We start from the raw sequence: 20618 nt of genomic DNA on the forward strand, positions 1-20618 counted from the left end.
ATTGATTGTTTAGGATTACGTAATTTTTTATGCGAAAGGAGACTATAGGGGGTTATTCATGACTATTTCGAATACTTATGTTGTGTAGGATACTTAGAGGTCGCAGGTTTGAGGACGAGAAGTGGTTTTTATTTATTTTTTTGTGATGGCTGTTAATTTAGCTTTTCCCATTTTCTAGGGAAGTACGGTTGATTGGTAATCTGCGACACTCACTTTCGCAGTCAAGAGGCTGTTTTAGTAGACGGTAATCGTACACAATCTGGACAATGGTTGGATACTAATGAAACTCTTAAACAAATGCTGAAACTGTCATTACGGCCGAAACAGGTTATGATGATTGTATGCTGTACATAGATAGCAGATGATGCACTCATTAACCTGGGTTTAAGGAATGTGCTTGATAATGATAGCTCGTAATGGCTCAATAAAAAGGACATTAGAATAAAAAACGACGTCGCAGAAATTCTATAGGAATAACATGATTCAAGTAAGATATAACTGAAAAAATAAATTCCTAGGATTTGTAATGTAACGTGAAGTATCAAATGAGTTAATATGACAGGAACATACCTAATCGCGTAAGTCATACGATCCAGTCTAAGACATCTCATAATGCATAATCTTTGCAGAGCAGTTTTATTTTTCCAATCTTGTGGGAAACTTTCTCGTTCCGGCGTATCTGATTCTACAAACTTCTTCCATCGTTTTGCAGCACCTTCTATGTCTTTTTCTAAATTTTGAAAATCCTCCATTTGGCTCAAATATTTAATCCCTCCCCAACCGACGTCTGTTAAAAAGTCTACAGGGCTTGTTAACTCGGGAATATACGGAAATCGTAGTAGGAAGTCAAGTTCTGATTGTGATATTTCCTTTGCTTCCATAAAAATCTGAAACAAATAGAATTATTCGATGTGACGTTAGTTGCAAGAAAAATGCGATACGTAGTGTTGCAAGCTACCCTCATATGATTTAGTTTATCCCAGGAAGATTTTTTTGGTAAACTTTGCACTCCTATGCAAAATTTTTCTAATCAATATACTACGTTATTTATCGCTATTTTAACGTTTTTTTTCTTTTCTTGTTAGAAGTATCTAACCGTTTGGTTTGTATTATTGAACTCGATTATAAGATTAATAATAAATTATGCAATTATACCAATTATAATTATCACATCTAATATAGTAGAGTAAAATAGTATATAGTACAGTACATGAGATTCCATACAATTGATAATGCAGTAAATAAAAAGATCATATTAACACCTATCCTATGGCACCAACCTGTTTGTCAAGTGCAGGCTAATTGTTCAGAAGACACGATTTTTTGGCCGATTCGGTAATTAAAAAAAAAAGATATTTAGTGGAACAAAGACCCTATTGATGTGATAAAACAATAGATTCGTTGAAAAGATATTTCAATGAAATCAATAAATTAGTAAATAAACTGATAAAATGATAAAAACAATATGGAATTTTTAATATCCACCAAAGTTTATTTAATTTAGATTCCATCAAATATATATTTTTAACGTATATATATTTCATTATATATATCTATATTCGATGTTCAGTAATTAGTATTAAGGATATGTTGCAATGTAGTTAATGGAAGATGGTTGTTTTATACAAATTACTGATACGAAGCGTATAAGTAATACAGTAATTACTAGGTATAAGATAGGAATAGTGACAAAACAAAACCAAGAAAAAGAAATCCCTTGGATCTGGCAACACGGATGGCGGGTTCCACAGATTGAGAACCGCTGATCTAAATTATAAAATATTTACCTGAATGGTCATTTGACAAAGGAATGTCAATTTATCGGCTTCAAATAATCCTCTGCTTGTATAAATGAAAACTAGATAAGTGATGCTATCCATTAAAAGAGCCACGCGCTTAGCCAAATCCTCCGAAGCTACTGCAAATCTAATTGCGTTTAGAAAGACAACGCTGAAAGCTTTCAAAGAAAACTGATAGAGCATATTGATCTTGTTCAAATCGTTTAAAACGAAATATAAGAGGCTGGCTCGAGCCGCAACAGGACGATAAATTTCTCGAGCCTCGTCTATCTTTACAGCAGTTACTCTAGCTTCAGCTACTTTTATTTCTATTTCCGCAGCAGTTTTTTTCGTGGTTTCGAGATTGATCACAAGATCGACGTCGCTTAAAATGTCTGGCCCAGCAGTCGATAACCTTTGAAAAGAAACACAACATTATGTCATGATATTTACATTTGTAAACACACACCATAACTGTCATAAGACAAATTTTGAAAGTTGAGATATAACAGTTAATATCTTTAATTAAAAGATTTTGATTACGAGTGAAATATTATAAATATTAAATAATAGTTAATAGTTATTCGTAATCACAACAATTAAAAATTGATACTATTTAATCACTTCATTTTTGGAGATTTCTTCCAGATCTATTAATAACTGGCTACCATTTAAATGAAAATTAAATTTTAATGACTTTTTTCTACAAAATGTTTAATATGCGGTACTTGATACTATGATGAAGGAAGGTCAGCAACCCCTATTCGATATACGTTAGACGACTTGGAAAAAGAATATGTCCCATTTAAAGAAACCCATAGCGAATTAGACGAGACAGACTATGGGCAGACAATAGAAGAATACCTTAACCAAAAGCAACATTTTATACCTGTAAAGAACGCGCTCGAGATATAATTAAACAGACAAAAATGCGGATAAGAGAGCCAACAGATAGTACGCTAATCTCACTGGGCACACCATATTCGGTTCCAGCCGACAATGAAATAGCATTATTAAAAAATCAGCTATGTACATTTTCGGGATCCTGGCCAAGGCTCGCGGTGCAATTTCGCTTCATAGTACACGAGAATTTACGTATTGACGACTGTAAGCGATTCATTTATCTTCGCCCTTGCCTAATACAGGATGCTAACGCAATAGCATCATTAGACATTAGAGCCATAAATTATTCGATAGCATGGGAGATTTTACAAAAGAGATACAACGAACCTGTAAAAATCGTAGTCAACCATTTAAAGACATTGTTTTACATGGCTCCTTTACAGCGGCCTTTACATCGTACCAAGACCTATAATCCCATTCAAAGAAGATAGAAACTCATTATAGAGTCTTGCAGGCGCTCAAACAACCGACCGCGGATGCAGTGCTGCTCTATTTGCGTACATTCAAGTTAGATCGCGAGACCGAGTTAAAATGGAAGGAAAGGATAGTAAACACACCCTTCCCAATAGTCGAAGAACTGTTCAAATTTTTAGACGGTCGCTGCGGCATGTTAGAACTTACAGCATCATCATATCAAACGCTATCACACTCTACAACCCGTCAGGATAATTTACGTTACCGGAACAAGACGGCATATGCAAACTGCACGAATCCAACCGGACTCCAAACCAAACATTCATCTCACAGTCTCGAATCACGTGCAACCTTTGTAATAGATCTCATGTCTCCCGATACTGCAAGAAATTTTTAACAACGTCCGTACCCGAGCGATCAAAACTAGTGAGAGAAAAAAAACCTTTGCTTCAACTGTCTGTGTAGCACACACTCTGTTGAAGAATGCCCAATGGGTAGCTGCACGCCGTGCCATACACGGCACCACAATCTCCTGCGTTCGAATATGGGTAATTCATCGCAGTCAGCTTAAACACATCTAATATGTCATTTGTCCCATGTACTCCCAACTGTTATCTTGTCGATTTTCTATCAGCAAGTTGGCAAAAACCATAGCCGAATACAGAACTCTGTATGAAGGATGGAAAATGTTCATAGATGTTAGAATTTAACATATTCATTCCATAATCGCACTTTTGTAAATCCATATCTCATCAAAATGTACTATGCGCAATTACATACTTCTTCACAATGAAAACTTTTGAATGTGACCGTTCAAGGGGGACGGTATGTTCGAGATTTTGGCCGCCACCTAGTTGATAATTCGCAACACATAGGATACCACCTAAAATTGTATCATATACCTACCTGTGTAAAAGATCATCTTCCAATCTCTTCAAGGTAATTTTGAAGGTATTTTGTTGAGTAGTTAATTCCGCTTTTTTGGATTTTAAATCAGGTCTTTCAGCTTTCACAACGTCACCCAGAAGTTGTTCCTCCAAACCATCTTTTGTTACAGTAAAGTTGATAAGAGTAGTTTGAGCTTGTATCTCGGGCTTATAATGAGGATTAGCTAATTTCGTTTGTAAAATTAGCCGGAAACGAGGGTCATAATCTACTTCTTTGTCCCAAATTTTTATCGCCCTTTATAGTAATAAAAAAGTATTTATAAAATATAGAGTATATAATAGTTATAGTAAGAGAGGGAAGGGTACAGGTGGAAGCAGAAAACGGACAAGAACCGTTAACAGCAGACCAAATCGTGGAAGAAAGAAGGAAAAAGGAAACAGAGGAGAGAGAGAAAAGGATAAGAGAATCGAGGTATAATAGGTATTACAGTAATATAGCAAGAGAAGAAACCCCAAAGTACCTAGAAGGGAAGATGAAATGGAAGGAGAGAAGCACGCTCTCCAGATTTAGATGCGGCAACGTAGCTAAGGCAAGGGAGCACTGGAAAGAGGAGGAAGAAAGAAGGTGCAGGCTGTGCAATAAAGGAGAGGAATATATGAGACATATCCTAGAAGAATGTAAGGTAACAGGGGGACCAAAGGGACTGGAAGAGACACTAAAGGAGACAGGAGAGGGGCTAGCAGTGCTGAAAGAGATAATGGAGAAGAGAAGTCGCTAATCTTGCCGCTCGTCTGTAAAATTTTTGGCAAACGAGGCAAAAATTTTGGGTCAGTAATTTTGTAATTCCACCAAATACCCAAACTAGACAAATAACTGAAAAAAAAAATAATTTTGCTTCACACGAGTTAAGGTTAGAGTTAGTATTAGAGTTAGGTTATCGTCACGCCAAGGAAGTTCTGGGTCCTCCTCGGACGTGCACAATGGCCCAAGGGATAGCGTTGAGAGGGGAGGTCCCTCTCAATGCCCAAACTAGACCTGATGCCTGAGACTTAGGTTAAGGTTAGCAAACAAAATCAAACCCAAACCTAATGTTAGTCGTTAGACGAATATAAATGTTTACATTAACTTTAAACATATAGATTGAGAGGTTTATTCAATATTTAATTATTCTAAAGAGAACTTCGAACTCATAATTTCGAAAATTGCGTTTGCGCTAAGTTGTTTCTGTTTCATTCGCCTCAGTCATATCATTTTGTTTCGAAATTGTATGGGGTTTGCTATATAAAAATCTTCGTTTTTTCCAGGACTACGATCGTCTAACGACTCGAACAGAGTGCATGTTACTCGAGACCATCCCCTCCACAACATATCCGAAATTCAACAAAATTGGAGTTGAAATTCCCATTTGTGCATAATTACCGAAATGATAGTTGCTGACATCGTTAACCCAGTTATGAACAATGTCAAATTTTCTCACATTACAACGGGTCATATTTGCTGTTTAACAACATATTTCCTTGGACTTTATCAGAAAATGTGTAATAATGAATAGTTAAATATGACTTATTTTAAATAAATTTTAGTATGATTATATTAATAACTTTTTATCGAATAACAAGCGATAGCTAAAATTTTTTAATGGTCACTCAGAACGGTGACCTTGATAGCATATATGTATGAAGGTCAGAATCATTAAAGGTTCTAAACAGCAATTTTATCTAATATGAATTTATGTTACAATAATAATATATATAAGCAAGTACCTTCCTTTCTTTATTAGACCTCTCTTTATAACAGGATCTAAAATGGGGTCGATGGCTTCCATGATATTTTCAATTAAAACAATTCCTCCATTCGCAATGGAAATTTCAATTAAATATAAATAATTCGGTTGAGTAAGTCTCAGCACTTGCAAATCTTCACCATATCGATTTTTTATCCATTTTAATCCTTGTAATTGTGGATTTATCATTAGAGGCCATCTCGTTGAATTCATTAAAATTGTTGCATTTTCCGAGGACATTTTGTCTGTAGGTAAACCTTAACAAACGATCAGTATTTCGTTATAATGATTTATTATTAAAGTTAAATATAAAAGCACAATTAATTTTTAGATTTTTAACTTTTATGATGATTCGATCGTTATTAATAGTATATTGCGCTTTACGCGTTATAATGTTAATGCGCAGCATTAATCGATGTAGTTCTGTACTTTGTACATAAAAACTGTAATTAAAAATTGTTATATTGTCCCAGCACCTTAAAAACACATATATTAGTTTAGAAATCATTACAATTCGAGATTTGTTAAATTATTTTGCTGTTGTTTACACTACTTGTCTACGGATTTTTATTCAAATTCATATTTTTGAGAATATAAATAAGAAGAAGGAACCTCGATAGAAAATTATTTTACCTATCAAGTAATATTATAGAAGACATTGTACTTTGGATATTTTAAGTATTTCTTTATATTATGTGTATTGGAGCTAGAAGTGTGCTCCAATTGGTAGCTGTTAATAATAGATGGCAAATTGTAATTATAAATATATTTCTAATAGGACATACGCCGCGGATTTAATGACTCCTGCGGGCCGCACGTATCATAAATTTCTAGTAGACCCTCGAGGAATTCTCCCGCATCCTTATAAAGGTCCCTTCTTCGATGTCAAGACAGCTTTTGCCTGTCATCGCAAACAGAAGAATACTGCTCCCGACCAACTGTTCAGCGATGTGCCACTTGAAATAGGTATGTACTGAGGGTGTGTATTAAAAACTGTAATAATTTAGTGCAGCGTAACTTGGTCTGAACTTGACTGAATCTTGATTGGCTTAGCTTCAGTGCACCTCCAGCTTTACTTTAGAACCTCGAAGGAATTTAGTCTCTTTATAGAGAGATTTAACATGTACATGTGACTTTTCAGCCAATAAGCTCACTTATTTTCGTAATTGCATTGAAAGTGGCAGTGGAAGTAGGAATAATCTCCCTTCACTTAAGGGATCTCTTCAGCAACCTCTTGGTTGTGAGCCAAATATTCTCATATTTTCATTTCAACGTAGAATGTGTAATACTATTAAGTTGCTGTTGCTACTTTGTACATTTGTTGATCTTTTGTTGCTTAAATTGTTCACGAAAAGGAGATTTGAATCAGTACGGGGAGATATTCAATATTTTCATTAAAATATTATATCGATGACTCTAATATCTCGAAGAACATGAGAAAGATTTTATAAAGAAAACAGAACATCTTTTTGTGTATGATATTATTTGTCTATTTGAAACAAAAATAGCGTTTTCCTCTTACATTTCTTCCTATCGTAGAAATCGACTGATTGTGAGATGTTTAAGGTGTTTCAGTTACACGGGGAATTATGTATCTATTCTATAGCATCACGTTCAAATGATAATAACTTTTGACATTAACTAAGCTGTAGAACGTATAAATGTATTCACCTTCGTTGTTCCATTGTGCAATTTGTGCATCGTCTGTCAATAAAGCCAGTACATCCAATTCAGTAGTCCTCGGTATTTTTACTTCCAAATTTTCCAGAAACGGTAACCAATTTTCGTACATTGAGTCAGATCTATATTTTCGAGTGAAAGAACCCATATATGATAAAAATGCTGTTACAATCAGCACATCCCCTGGTACCGTTACACACGAGTTCGTCAAACTAAAAATTTAAATTCATTAAAATAATCTTATTTCTATCGTAGAAAATAGCAAATTTTATGTCATAAGGATAGTAAGTATTCTTAAATCATAGGTCATTGTACGCGTGTTAAAACGTTCTACTAGATTGTAAGAAAACATATCATTTCATTTAAAAAAACAAAGTTGACCTTCATATGACTTCTACAAGCCCACCTATGAAAGAATAATTTGCATCAAATTATGTTTTTCCTATCATTTCTCTATCATTTTTCGTATCACTAATAACAGCCCAGATATTCAAGTTACCTGTGTTAGGTATACCCTGTTTTTAGTTCACCCTGTATAGTATCTATATTTATACATATATATGACACATGCATATTTATGTATATTTATTTTATGTATATCTATTTTTGTGTATATTTTAATACATATATGATATATACATAAATAATAAATACCGTTCTATATTTGTCAGAAAAATATCATTAACTGTGAAAATAATCATGTTTATATTAATGTGAAATATTTTAAAAATAATATATAACATACAAAAATAGGAAATGAGAAATAGTAGAATCTGACCTTTCAACCTCCTCGGTCCACCGAATTTTTTCGGATGCTAAACCATTCACTAATCTATTTGCAAGGTCAATTGTTAAAGCAGTAGCGTCAGCTTCGTCTTGACATTTTTGTTTCTCAGCTAAAGCTGCATTCATCCTTTCTCCTAACACGTCCAGCACTTTTTGCAACTCCTAAAGTAATGGAATTAGAAGTAATTAATTGAAATGAATAATAATTATCCTAAAAAGTTATTTCACATATATTTTGCTACATAATAATTAATAATAAGGAACTATAGCATTCACTAGGTCATTTTATCTTATTTGCTAATTCACACTATGATTTCTCTGTTATATCTTTTCTTGCATTTTCAGATAGAACATACTTATGTAAGCAAGTATACTCTTCTATGGTTTGCACATATGATATTGTTCCCGTCATTTTTGCGTTTATAAAGGTATCCCTTGTTATTAGAGATGGCATGACCTGCTAGTTGTAAATCACGATTTTATATGTCGGAGATGAAAGGACATCGGGGTCTTTCATTTGGAATATTTGGGAAGGTCCCCAATACTTTAGTCCAAACTTTTTATTATATCTGTACATAAATAATAAAACTGAGAAATATTTGTTTATGATTTAATCCAAGTATGGGTGCCCGAGATTTATGACGGTGGGTTTGGACTCGAAGTGACATAACGGGTCATAACAGAGGTATGGTACAATTATATAGCTCTCCTTAAAAAACACAAAGATTGACCCATGGGATACAGAAAGGTACGAAGAGGAGTATTCAAGGGCAGTTCCATTTGGACTGAGATTCAGTCAGATAAGTTCTATTTGTACTGTGGACAAGTACGTTCAGGCATACCCGAATCGTGGATCAGTAAGTTAAGTTCGACTTAGACTGTGGCAGAAATCGCATACGTCATCCCGTTGACCGTGGATTCGTTATCGAACCTAAATTCATTGATTATCTAATCGCCGCCATTACTTGTTAAACTCTGTAATAATTACATTAGCATCAGTAAGATATCATTTATCATACATAACAACGATGGCCAATTCACGTGGTGATTCATTATACGCCCCTTACACCAATGATAAATCGACATATATATATGTCGGAGATGAAATGAAAACTGTAGCCTTCCCTTTGCAATTTTGAGAAAGTCTTCTAATGCTTTAGCCTAGATTTTACCATAGCTGTAATTAAGCAATTGTCATTTGTAATTGTTTCATATTTGTGATAGCGAAAGTGGGTTCGAGGTGACAACTGGTCGCCGAACGTAGCCACGGTCACGGGATAAACGTTTTGCCTGACGAAGGTGTGGATCGGTTGTATTGTTCTCCCTAGAAATCACATAGAATTGTACTTTGGAGATGTCGATATAATGGGACACACGTTGTATTAGGAATCAAACTCCAGACAGAAACTGCCTAGCAACGGCGTTTGGATCTTTCTCGATGCTTCCAAAAAGTATACAACAAACTTTTGACAGAAACTGCCTAGCAACGACGATTGGAACCTTCTCGATGCCTCCAGCGAGCATATAACAAACAAATGCAGTCATATAGCGAAAAAGATTTTCATCAGATATTCATTCGTGTGATCGCCTTGGAAAGTGATACATCGAGTGTCTCAGCAATCGTATTTTTTTGTGTTTAAAATTATTCTACGTATAGTAAAGAGTTATCCCGTTGACCGTGGATTCGTTTGAACCTAGGAACATTGTTAATAGTGTTAATTAAATTCATTATTCGTAAAACCTATAAATCGTTAATCTCATTATTCGTTAAATTTATTATTCGTAAGACATATTATTCGTTACTCTTATTATTCGTTAAACTTATTATTCTTTAATATAATTATTAGTTAAACTTATCGTCTGTTAATCTTATCATTCATTAAACTCAATATTCATAATATTTTGTAAAATCTTGTATATTCGCGTAAATATAATCTCTGTCTCGTAAAACGATGGCTAACTCAAACGAAGAATCGTTACGCGCCTTAAATTCTAATGTTAACCCGACATATATATATATGTATATATCTTGTGAAATTTTTATTTTATTTAAAACAAGAAAAGCAACAAAAGGAATTCAATAATATTTCAGACTATTTTAAATAGGTATTTCAGAAGGTTTTTCTTAATCATTTTGTATATAGGACCTGGCGTCCAGACCGTGCCGAAAGCTTTTTCGGGGTCTATTAAGCAGGGGGCTGAGTTTGGGGTTTGATTTAAGCGCGGAGATATATTTGTTAATTGCGGGGAGTCCTTGATGGCCTGGTTTAGGCCTCTTCCCTGTTTTGCTACGTTCGCGAACTTTAGTCCAGGGACGTATTTATGGCTTATTTGGGCGATCCGTTCGATTTTTTATTTTTTCGCATTGTTTATTTTTTCGTTGAGCTTTTTGCGTAGCTCCACGAGTTTAGGGATGCTTACTGCGTCTTCTTTTTTTATTTTACACTCGCCTGGTCCATGCGACTCAGTGCATTTGATGCAGCGGTAGTTGAGGTTGCAATTTTGAGCCGTGTGTCCTATCATCTGGCACTTGTGACATTGTGTTATGCTGTTTTTTTTTAATTATTTTTTCCCATTTTATCCTAATAGTTAAAACGGTTTATTTTTAATAGGTTATTTGTGTTGCTTTGGGGGGATAATTGAACTATGTAAATTGGGAGCAATATGTTGTTCTCCCTTGATCTTCTCGTCGTAAACCGCGAGACTTTTGTGAAATGGACGTCGTCTATTTGTAAAGCTTCTATTAATTTCGCAATTGCATTTGGCGTTGTGGTCTCTTTTGTTGGCCCAGTTTGTGGTTGTGACTTGATAGTCTCTTGGCTTTGTTGTATATCAAATTGTATTCTTCATGGTTTCTTTTCTTTCTGCCTTTTCTTCTTGGATGTATTGCTTTTCTTCGTCTGTGCTTTCCTATTTGTCTTCTAACTCTTTAGCCCTGGCCATCAGATTTGGCTGCTGGTTGAGTTTCCGTATCTTTTGTGCTGAAAGTCTTATGATGCTGTTAGTGTCTTTGGTTGTTTTTTGTATTATTATTTTTCGTTTAATACATTCTTTTGTTGAGTTTATGGTGGGTTCCGCCTTGTTGCTTTCGGTTTCATTATCGTTGTCTCCTATTTTTTATTTATTATTTTTATTTTGTTTTTACTTATAATGAGGATAACACGTGCCGTCGTCACTCGACGGCGAAATCGGCACTCGTCCAATATAGCTGCTCTTTCGCTAAGTTCAGCGGCTTATCGCTCTACGAACGCAGACGCCAAGTCCAGCGGCGTATTGCTTTACGAACGCAGATGCTACGTCCAGCCGCGTATTGGTTTACGAACGCAGACGCTAAGTCCAACGGCGTATTGCTTTACGAACGCAGACGCTAAGTCCAACGGCGTATTGCTTTACGAACGCCGACGCTTGGTTTCAAAGTAGCCCGTGCGGCGGCAATATAGTCGCGCGACCCAATATGGCTTCTTCTCTGTCCTAACCACCACAACGATTTAACTTCTCCGGACGAGAACGAGTGCACTGAGCGCGGTATGAGTGTTGCCTGAAATAAGTATTTTCCTTATTTGTCTTTGATTGTCAAAATAATAGAATATTTAAAGAAACATGAGTGTGTGCCAAAACGAGAATGATATAATGTCTGGTAATGGTCGCCTAATACTAAAACATTGCAATTTCATGATGCCTTGGATATAGACTATTAAAAAACGATTGTTGAGGAAGCCGAATTGATTTCTTAGGATTACCTTATTTTTTGTGCAAGAGGAGATTAGGGGATTATTTATGACTCTTTCGAATATTTTGCTTATGTTGGGTAGGAGACTTATATATCGCAGGTTTGAAGGTGAGTTGCGGTCTTTATTTTTTTTTTCTTCTGTGATGGCTGTTAATTTAGATTTTTCCTATTTTCTGGGGAAATACGTGTTGTTTATTGCATATTTAAAGAGCACTGTGTAATATCATTTTATTTTGTTGGGTAAGCGTTTATTGTTTAATTTAGAGAAAATGATTTTTAGTTGGTTATAATTTGTAAAGTAGTTTATTTCTGTGTCTTGTTGTTTGTGGTTGTTCGAGGTGTTTTCGTCAGAGAATGTGAAGACTGTCTTATTTAGCGATATGTCTTGCTGTATTTCATTTTTCAGTTTATCTGTTTCTGACATAATAATTCTGTTAATTATCCTCTATCCATATGTTCGTTGTATGTGTGTGTGTGTGTCTTGGAAAAGTGAGTGCCGATAACATATACTTCTTCCGTTGTTTTACATGATATGAAATAACTAGACTTCATATCTTTATTGATTTTCTGTATCGCTATATCTGCTTCTTGGTGGAGGGGAGGTCTCTCTGGAGGCAGTTTGAAAGAAGGGATAGAGTTAGAGTTCTTTTCACTTAAAAATTTGATTTGTCTGTGGTAATTATCCTCGATCTATATGTTCGTTGTATGTGTGTGTGTGTGTGTGTCTTGGAAAAGTGAGTGCCGATAACATATACTTCTTCCGTTGTTTTACATGATATGAAATAACTAGACTTCATATCTTTATTGATTTTCTGTATCGCTATACCTGCTTCTTGGTGGAGGGGAGGTCTCTCTGGAGGCAGTTTGAAAGAAGGGATAGAGTTAGAGTTCTTTTCACTTAAAAATTTGATTTGTCTGTGGTAATTATCCTCGATCCATATGTTCGTTGTATGTGTGTGTGTGTGTGTGTCTTGGAAAAGTGAGTGCCGATAACATATACTTCTTCCGTTGTTTTACATGATATGAAATAACTAGACTTCATATCTTTATTGATTTTCTGTATCGCTATACCTGCTTCTTGGTGGAGGGGAGGTCTCTCTGGAGGCAGTTTGAAAGAAGGGATAGAGTTAGAGTTCTTTTCACTTAAAAATTTGATTTGTCTGTGGTAATTATCCTCGATCCATATGTTCGTTGTATGTGTGTGTGTGTGTGTGTCTTGGAAAAGTGAGTGCCGATAACATATACTTCTTCCGTTGTTTTACATGATATGAAATAACTAGACTTCATATCTTTATTGATTTTCTGTATCGCTATACCTGCTTCTTGGTGGAGGGGAGGTCTCTCTGGAGGCAGTTTGAAAGATGGGATAGAGTTAGAGTTCTTTTCACTTAAAAATTTGATTTTTCTGTGGTAATTATCCTCGATCTATATGTTCGTTGTATGTGTGTGTGTGTGTGTGTCTTGGAAAAGTGAGTGCCGATAACATATACTTCTTCCGTTGTTTTACATGATATGAAATAACTAGACTTCATATCTTTATTGATTTTCTGTATCGCTATACCTGCTTCTTGGTGGAGGGGAGGTTTCTCTGGAGGCAGTTTGAAAGAAGGGATAGAGTTAGAGTTCTTTTGACTTAAAAATTTGATTTGTCTGTGGTAACACGCTAGCTGAGTCTTTTTAGACATATTTTTTTATTTTGTTTATCCATCTTCTCTTTTATCGTAGGAATTGTGTCGTACTTTAGATTGTTTATTTTGGATAGTATGATGTAGCTTTTATCTCGTTGTAGCTCGTTGTAACTCGCTTTCGCAGTCAAGGCGTTATTTTGGAAGAGCTAAAGAGCAAGGGCTTCAACAGCTAAAACGTTTCCTTTCGATACTCGTAGCAGTATTTCTAATTTCCTATGCTATAAGTTTCTTATAAGAATAACTGACGGATTTTAACGGTCCGAGCGGTCGAGCGCCACCCTTACACAACATCGAAGCCTCGCATTCATCCAGGTATCGTTCACTCTCTTCCCACGAAGGATCCTCCACACTTGGGGCGTATTCACGCAGTAAACGCCATCTTGCGGGCGAATATGCCGTTTTTCGATTTTCTTGAAAACCAATCAGCGTTCGTATTTCGGCTCCTTCGTTTTGAGCCTTATTGGAGTCGCTCGCTGGAGTTGGGCCCGCCCGAGTATAATAACGGTATCGGCAGTCTCGTTCGAGTATTTCAGTGGTGAATGTCGATGAGAGAGTCAGCTTCCGTGCCTTCGAATCGCTAAACGTGGAGTAACGAACCACTCAGTGCTCAGAACGAATCTCTCAGTGCTCTTTAAGCGCTCGTGTAGGCGAAATCGTTTCGTCAGTCGTAATTATCAGTTGATACTTTTCAGAGCTGGCTTCTTCGGTGCGTCAATATCTTCAAGCATTCGTGGACATGGCTGTAAGCGTTGGTGGAGACAGAGTCGTTCCATCAGGCGTAACGACCTGTGGACAGTCCTGTGCGAAATCTTCAGTTGTGAACAGTATCTCCAAGCATACGCGAAGGTAAGTATCATTTTCGTGAGCGAACGATTAGTAAACCGTCTCGTGCGGGTCGTACAAATGCGCACCGACTCGCGTTTGCGAACGAGTGTATTGTCACGTCGATTCGGGGTAATTTCACGTTCCGCACGCAAGGTGAGAGATTCGTACTTCAATTTTGATTGTTATTAGAAAATTTATTAAACACTGACAGAGTAACGATACAGAATGGTAAAGCAGCACAGAAAAGAATGTCGAGTACTGACTTGAGAGGTATTTTTTTATATCAAGGACTTGGTTCCTGTGGAGGGGTTATCGGTGGATGCCGGTCACATAGGGTTTCTATTACTGCTTAGCCACCATTCTGCTGGCTAAGGTATGTGAGATATAATTATCCTTTCGCTGCGTTCTCACGACCACCGTGACATTCCCCCCTCCTTAGCTTCGCTTTGCTCCGCTAAAGCGCAAGGCTCTGGTGGGGCTTCTAAGTTGAATGATCCCCTCATCTTCGTCTTCGGTGATATTTTGGAAGGTGACAGTCCTTGGTACTGTTGATGTTTGATCGATCCTGTTTACGCGAGCGGTAGGGCAGAGTATTTTGATACGTACATTTTTAGGAAGTGATCGGCGTAGACATTCGAAAAGTTTACATTTGTACATTACATATATTGTTCCTAGTCCTAGGGCTACGATTCCTAATATTTGTAGTGTGGATATGCCATATTCCTTCAATGAATTTATGCGTCGCTCAAATTGCAGGGTACTGATTTGTGTTTGTAATGTGTCGAGGTTGGCTTTATATTGGTTAAAATTGTGAGTTACTTTTGGAGCTGTTTCTAATATTTTCTCTAAGATTGGAACATCTGTTTCTTCGAAGCTGTATATGCTATTCTTAAATTTGGTTTCGTAAGAGATATTTTTATGTGATCCTCCTATTTTCATAATATTATGATCGTATGTGATTATGCACTCGGTTTTACTGCTGATTAAGCTTGGTCGTCTAATCTCTAGGATTTTATGTGTCTTACATAACACGTCGATTTGTACGTTTTTCGCGGGAATAATAATATAATGATTTTCCGTTTGCAAAGGTACGAACGTCAATTCTTCCAGCTTGAAGACAGCAGTCGGGCAAGTTTTGACTGTCTGTCGATTATTAATTAATTCCGATCTGCATTCAGGTGAATTGATTCTATTGTGACTCGGTTGAGTTCTTTTACAAATGTGGATGGTTGCCGTTCGTTTACAATATTTGTTTAAGTAGTGACTATCGACAAAGGTGTATTGTTTTGAGTCGGTTAGTATCAAATCAGTTTCTATTACAGGCGCAATGAATACAAAGTTTTGTTTGGAAGGTATCGGGTAAATTTTAGTTATTTTCCATTCATTGCTTTCCAAAAGCGGCACAGTTATTGTATATATAAGTTTGTTATCTCTTATCCATACCTTTAGTTTGCTTAGATCTAGAATTAGTTGAAAGTTTTGAACTGAAGGTTCGATATGGTTAGTCATAAAGTTTTGTCTCGTTATTTGGTCAAGTGTTTTTAAGAATTGTTCAGGTTCTATAACTTGTGGGTTTATGATTCCTTGTTTCCCTAACATAACAGTGTTAAAAATTTCGTCGATGTTTATATGGAGTTCTGATATGGTAGATTCGGTTTGAATTAGTAGGGAGACTAATATTTCGTTTTTTTCATTGTGGTTTTCAATCTTGTGTATATCGTTGGCTAAGTTTTCAAGTTGATTTGTTTTGGTATTGTCTAGCACGCGTTTGATGAGTGCGGTTTGGTTACTAAGAACTGTTTTTATTTTATTGTTGGAATCAAATAATGTATCGATGTTCTTGTTAATGAGTTCTAGATCGTTTTCGTCGAGAGTTCCGAATAAAATTTTGGATACTGAGCCTATGACATTGAGCAATCCGCGTTTGCTTTTATAACGCAATAATAATTTGAGTTGTCGAGTCAGGTTTTGAAGATTTCTGTACTTAAATTTTAGGCTGCTTATTTCTGGTGTGTAAGCGCAAGGTGGTTTACATTGACGGTCTATTAAATCTATTACGCGTTGTAATCTATTAACTTGGTCAATTGGATCGTTAAGGCCTACTATAAGGGTGATATCTATTTGTTCGTTGTACAGATAGCAATTGTCAATGTGTTCCAGGAATATGTTGGCGTAATTGAATGGTTTTACTTCTAGATCGCTTCTAATGTACTCGAGTGTTATGATGATCCATATTATGGTCTTCTTCCTGAAAGGTAGGGTTTTAGCCTGTTACCGTGGATTCTTTGCGTGTGACCGTTGGAATATTCGATAAGATAGGTGGGTGGATTGGATGAGAGGATTTCTGCAGGTCCTAGCCATTCGTGGTCTAGCTTGTTAGTTTTGTGATCGTTATGTACCCATACTTTATCTTTTACTCGGAATATCGTCTGTGTTTTAATAATTTTTCGCATTTGATCCCTCTGGTATCGCCTTTTGTTAGATTCGGTAACTCGTCTTGCTTTAGCTATATAGGCGTTGTGTCGATTTTTCCAGAGGTTAAACAATTGTTCTCTGGTTAGGCTAGGAGTGGTTGATATTGAGGATGGCATGTTAGCTTGTCGTCCAAATGTTAATACGAATGGGGTATGTCCGGTCGTCTCGTGTACTGAAGTATTATATCCCATGCATATTAATTTTAAGTTTTCATCCCAGTCGTTCTGTCGGTCGGTCGTACAAGTTCGAATAAGGTTCTTTACTACGGCATGCGTTCGTTCAAGGGATCCGTTAGATTGTGGATGGAGAGAAGTGGTTTTTATGTGTCGGATTTTGAAAGCCCTTTCAAATGTGTCCATCAATTTACATACGAAATTTCGTCCCATGTCCGTCAGAATACTTTTTGGTGCGGAAAATATGTACACATAGTGATCCAAAAGTTCGTTAATGATTGAGTTGGCTGTTTGGTCTTTTAAGGGTATGAGGATGAGATATTTGGTTAATTGATCTTGGATAGACAGGATAAACTGATTGCCCCGTTTGGTTTTGGTGAGAGGTCCGAATATGTCCATTGCGATTTTGTCATTAGGATTAAGGGGTGTGTCAATTATCATGAGTTGTTCCTTGGCCCTGATACGATTTAGCTTTTCTCGTTGGCAGGTTTCGTAGTTTTGTATGAATTCTGTAACGTCTTGTTCTAGGTTTGTCCAGTGATGGTGCTCTTGTATTCGTTTCACGGTGCGGTGTATACCTAAGTGTCCTACTAATTCGTTATGATTTTCGCGTAGTATCGTTTGTTTTTGTTCGTTATCGTAGTCTACTGGCGGATCTTGTCCAAATATTAATTTAATTTGAGGGAATCTAGTTGTTAGAAACCTCAGCATGAGTTGAATATTTACCTTTTCTAACGTGCTGAAGCTATTGTCGTTTATTCCTATTTGTAAGCGTCCGGTTCGGTGTTTAATAAAGTGTTTGGTTAATTGACGCAACCAATGCTGTTCGTTAAAGTCTCCCAGTTCGGTCTTTGTAATTTGTTTAAAGTGTGGTCTGTTAGGTTTTTGAGTTATCGGAGCTGGGGTGATATTGATTTTCCAGTCTATATACTCGTCATAATAGTCCGGGTTTTCTACATTGGGTTGGATTTCTTCATTAGTGATAGGATACAATCGGGATAGAGCATCTGCAGCTGTATTTTCTTTTCCTTTTTTGTATTCGATTTCATAATCGTACTCCTCGAGTCTCAAACGCCATCGCATGAGTCTCGATGAGGGGTCTTTAACATTCTTTAACCATTTCAAGGCTTGATGATCGCTTTGAATTTTAAATTTTCTACCAAGTAGGTATTGTCTTAGTCTTTTGATTGACCATACTATTGCTAATAACTCTTTCTCGGTTGTGGAATAATTCTTTTCAGGAGGGTTCAAAGTTCGGGATATATAACAGTATGGATGTCCGTCTTGGGAGAGTATTGCTCCTAACCCTTCGTTACTTGCGTCTGTTGTTAATGTGAATGTTTTGTCAAAGTCTGGATATTGTAGTACAGGGGCTTCGCAGAGTTATTGTTTTAGTGTGTCAAATGCAAGTTGTTGTCTATCGGTCCAATGGAATGGAGTGTCCTTTTTTGTGAGATCTGTCAATGGTTTTGCGATTTTAGAAAAATTACGTATAAATTTTCTATAGTATCCAACGAGTCCTAAGAATGATTTTATGTGGGTCGCGGTCTTTGGTGTTTTAAAGTCTTTCACGGCTTGAATCTTTTTGGGATTAGGTTTTACTCCTTCCTTTGTTACTACGTGTCCTAAGTATTCCAATTCTGGTTTCAAAAATTCGCATTTGTCCGGTTGTATTTTTAATCCTAAATTTTGTAGTCTGTCTAGTATAATGGCTAGATTTCGGTTATGTTCTTGGATGGTGCTCCCGAATATTATAATGTCATCCAGGTATACGAAACAGTTATTTCCTATTAACCCCCGTAGCGCGGTATCCATCATACGTTGAAACGTCGCCGGTGCGTTTTTAAGGCCGAAGGGCATGCGATTATAGTGGAAGTGACCTTGTGGGGTAGAGAATGCAGTATATTTTTTGGAATTTTGCTCCATAGGTATCTGGTGAAATCCTGACGAGAGGTCTAGGGCCGAGAAAAATTTAGCTTTGCCTAAGTGCTCGAGTATTTCGTCCGAATTTGGTAAAGGATACGCGTCTTGGTCTGTTTGCTCGTTTAATTTTCTAAAATCTATAACGATTCTCCATTTTTGTTTGCCTGATGCATCTAATTTTTTTGGAACTACCCAAATTGGTGCGTTATATGGACTGTCCGATGGTTCTATGATTTGTTTGTTTAACATGTCGTTGATTTGAGTCTCGATTTCCTTTTTATGACATTCGGGCGGTCTATAAGATTTGATGTTTATAGGTTTGTCTGTCTTGAGTGTGATTGTATGTTCTGTCAAGTTGGTACATGGTAATAAGTCTGTTTCCATATTAAAAACGTCTAAGTAATTGATGAGGATTTTCTCAAGGGGTTCTCGAAGTTCTGGATCAATATGTTTGGTACGTATTATTTGTGCGAATTTATTAATTTGGCTTAGTTTATCGGGTTTCTCTATTTCGTTTGTAATGTGACAGATTTGCTTACCAGTGTTGATGAAACATACTGTTGTGGGCTTTCCTTCGATGTATTGGGCTGAGATTAGAGTTTCGCCTGGTCTTATCTTGCTATCGGTTTCCTGGAATGGTAATATAATTTCGTCTAAGGTTAGTTTATTGTTAGTGACGCTGTATTGATACTTTGTAAGGAATGGGAGTCCGATTATTCCATCTTCGATTAGGGGAAAGTTGTTAGGGACTACGTAGAATTGATGATTTTTCTTGAGCATGGTTAAATTGCAAATTTTGTTAGTGGTATGTTTGTCACTTCCCATTAGGAAGGTTTTTGGGTTAGAAGTTTGGACGTTTAGTGAGGCTTTTTCTTTTATAAGGTTGATTCCTGCTCCGGTATCGATGAGGAATCTGGCTCTTCCTCCGTCTCTTCGTTGCAGTACGATTGATAGTAATCTTCCGGTGGTGGTGCAGTTAACTCGAGGTAAGCTTCCTCTGGGTTCTCCGTTGTTTGGTTTACTCGAGGTGGAATCTTTCCTTGGCTGGCGAATGGAAAATTTCGAGAGTAGCATTTTTCGGCTGTGTGTCCAATTCGTAAACACTTTGGACACTTCGGTTTCATGCGGTCGTCTAATGGTCTGCTAGGTAGCTGAGCAGAAGTTTGTGGCTGTGAATCGGTAGTAGTTCGCTTGGATACTAATGTAATGTTGTGAGATTGATTCTTTGGGCGGTTGGCAACACGATTTGCTTCTCGTAACCATTGTTCTCTATCAGCTGCTAGTTGTTGGGCAAGGTTCAGGTTCTTTGGGTCGCTAGATACCACCATCTGTCCTATCTCGTATCGTAAGTTGAGCAAATATGTTTTAAGTGCTTCGCGTTCTTCAATATCTATAGCTACGCGTCGTTCTGTTGGTGTGCGGTTTTCGTTTTGGACTGCATAATTTAATTCGTTTAGCTGTTGTCGGAATCTGGAGTTAAAAGATTGTACACTTTCTGTTGCCCCTTGTTTTAAATTCTTTAATTTGTCCCTACAGTTGCTAATAGTTGTTGGTGTTAATACGTGTTGTCTT

General features: G+C 36.7%; 4 protein-coding genes across 4 annotated transcripts; all 4 read right to left on the reverse strand.

The window, feature by feature from the left end:
- Positions 1 to 206: 206 nt before the first annotated feature.
- On the reverse strand, positions 207 to 4080 carry LOC117216653 (dynein beta chain, ciliary-like). The gene is made up of 3 exons (XM_033463535.1): positions 4002 to 4080; positions 1788 to 2193; positions 207 to 887 (listed from the first exon to the last, which is right to left on the reverse strand). Exons 2-3 carry the CDS (start codon positions 1980 to 1982, stop codon positions 222 to 224), a joined length of 861 nt encoding a protein of 286 aa, XP_033319426.1. The 5' UTR covers positions 1983 to 2193; positions 4002 to 4080; the 3' UTR covers positions 207 to 221.
- On the reverse strand, positions 3630 to 8471 carry LOC117216654 (dynein beta chain, ciliary-like). Its single transcript, XM_033463536.1, has 4 exons — positions 8225 to 8471; positions 7438 to 7658; positions 5747 to 6023; positions 3630 to 4277 (listed from the first exon to the last, which is right to left on the reverse strand). Exons 1-4 carry the CDS (start codon positions 8356 to 8358, stop codon positions 3998 to 4000), a joined length of 912 nt encoding a protein of 303 aa, XP_033319427.1. The 5' UTR covers positions 8359 to 8471; the 3' UTR covers positions 3630 to 3997.
- A 6439-nt stretch (positions 8472 to 14910) lies between these two features.
- Positions 14911 to 19860, reverse strand: LOC117216655. The gene is made up of 3 exons (XM_033463538.1): positions 19586 to 19860; positions 15453 to 16723; positions 14911 to 15320 (listed from the first exon to the last, which is right to left on the reverse strand). The coding sequence occupies exons 1-3, from the start codon at positions 19600 to 19602 to the stop codon at positions 14911 to 14913; spliced, it is 1698 nt and encodes a 565-aa protein (XP_033319429.1). The 5' UTR covers positions 19603 to 19860.
- A 6-nt stretch (positions 19861 to 19866) lies between these two features.
- LOC117216651 lies at positions 19867 to 20612 on the reverse strand. Its single transcript, XM_033463533.1, has one exon. It carries the CDS (start codon positions 20372 to 20374, stop codon positions 19922 to 19924), a length of 453 nt encoding a protein of 150 aa, XP_033319424.1. The 5' UTR covers positions 20375 to 20612; the 3' UTR covers positions 19867 to 19921.
- Between the last annotated feature and the right edge of the window lie 6 nt (positions 20613 to 20618).

Source organism: Bombus bifarius, unplaced genomic scaffold (assembly GCF_011952205.1).
Source record: "Bombus bifarius isolate JDL3187 unplaced genomic scaffold, Bbif_JDL3187 scf7180000010305, whole genome shotgun sequence".
Taxonomy (NCBI): Eukaryota; Metazoa; Arthropoda; class Insecta; order Hymenoptera; family Apidae; genus Bombus; species Bombus bifarius.

Bases quoted from the DNA above. Each gene is read 5' to 3' on its own strand.
- LOC117216655 (XM_033463538.1), bottom strand. The intron at 15,321-15,452 runs GTAAAACCGAGT...TTCCAATCTTAG, and splicing joins ACGACCAAGCTTAATCAGCA to AGAAAATATTAGAAACAGCT.
- LOC117216653 (XM_033463535.1), bottom strand. From the start codon at position 1,982: ATGCTCTATCAGTTTTCTTTGAAAGCTTTCAGCGTTGTCTTTCTAAAC. The intron at 888-1,787 runs GTAAATATTTTA...TATTTGTTTCAG, and splicing joins TTTGTCAAATGACCATTCAG to ATTTTTATGGAAGCAAAGGA.
- LOC117216651 (XM_033463533.1), bottom strand. From the start codon at position 20,374: ATGGTGGTATCTAGCGACCCAAAGAACCTGAACCTTGCCCAACAACTA.
- LOC117216654 (XM_033463536.1), bottom strand. From the start codon at position 8,358: ATGAATGCAGCTTTAGCTGAGAAACAAAAATGTCAAGACGAAGCTGAC. The intron at 6,024-7,437 runs GTGAATACATTT...TCGTTTGTTAAG, and splicing joins TGCACAATGGAACAACGAAG to GTTTACCTACAGACAAAATG. The intron at 4,278-5,746 runs GTACTTGCTTAT...ATTACTATAAAG, and splicing joins GGTCTAATAAAGAAAGGAAG to GGCGATAAAAATTTGGGACA.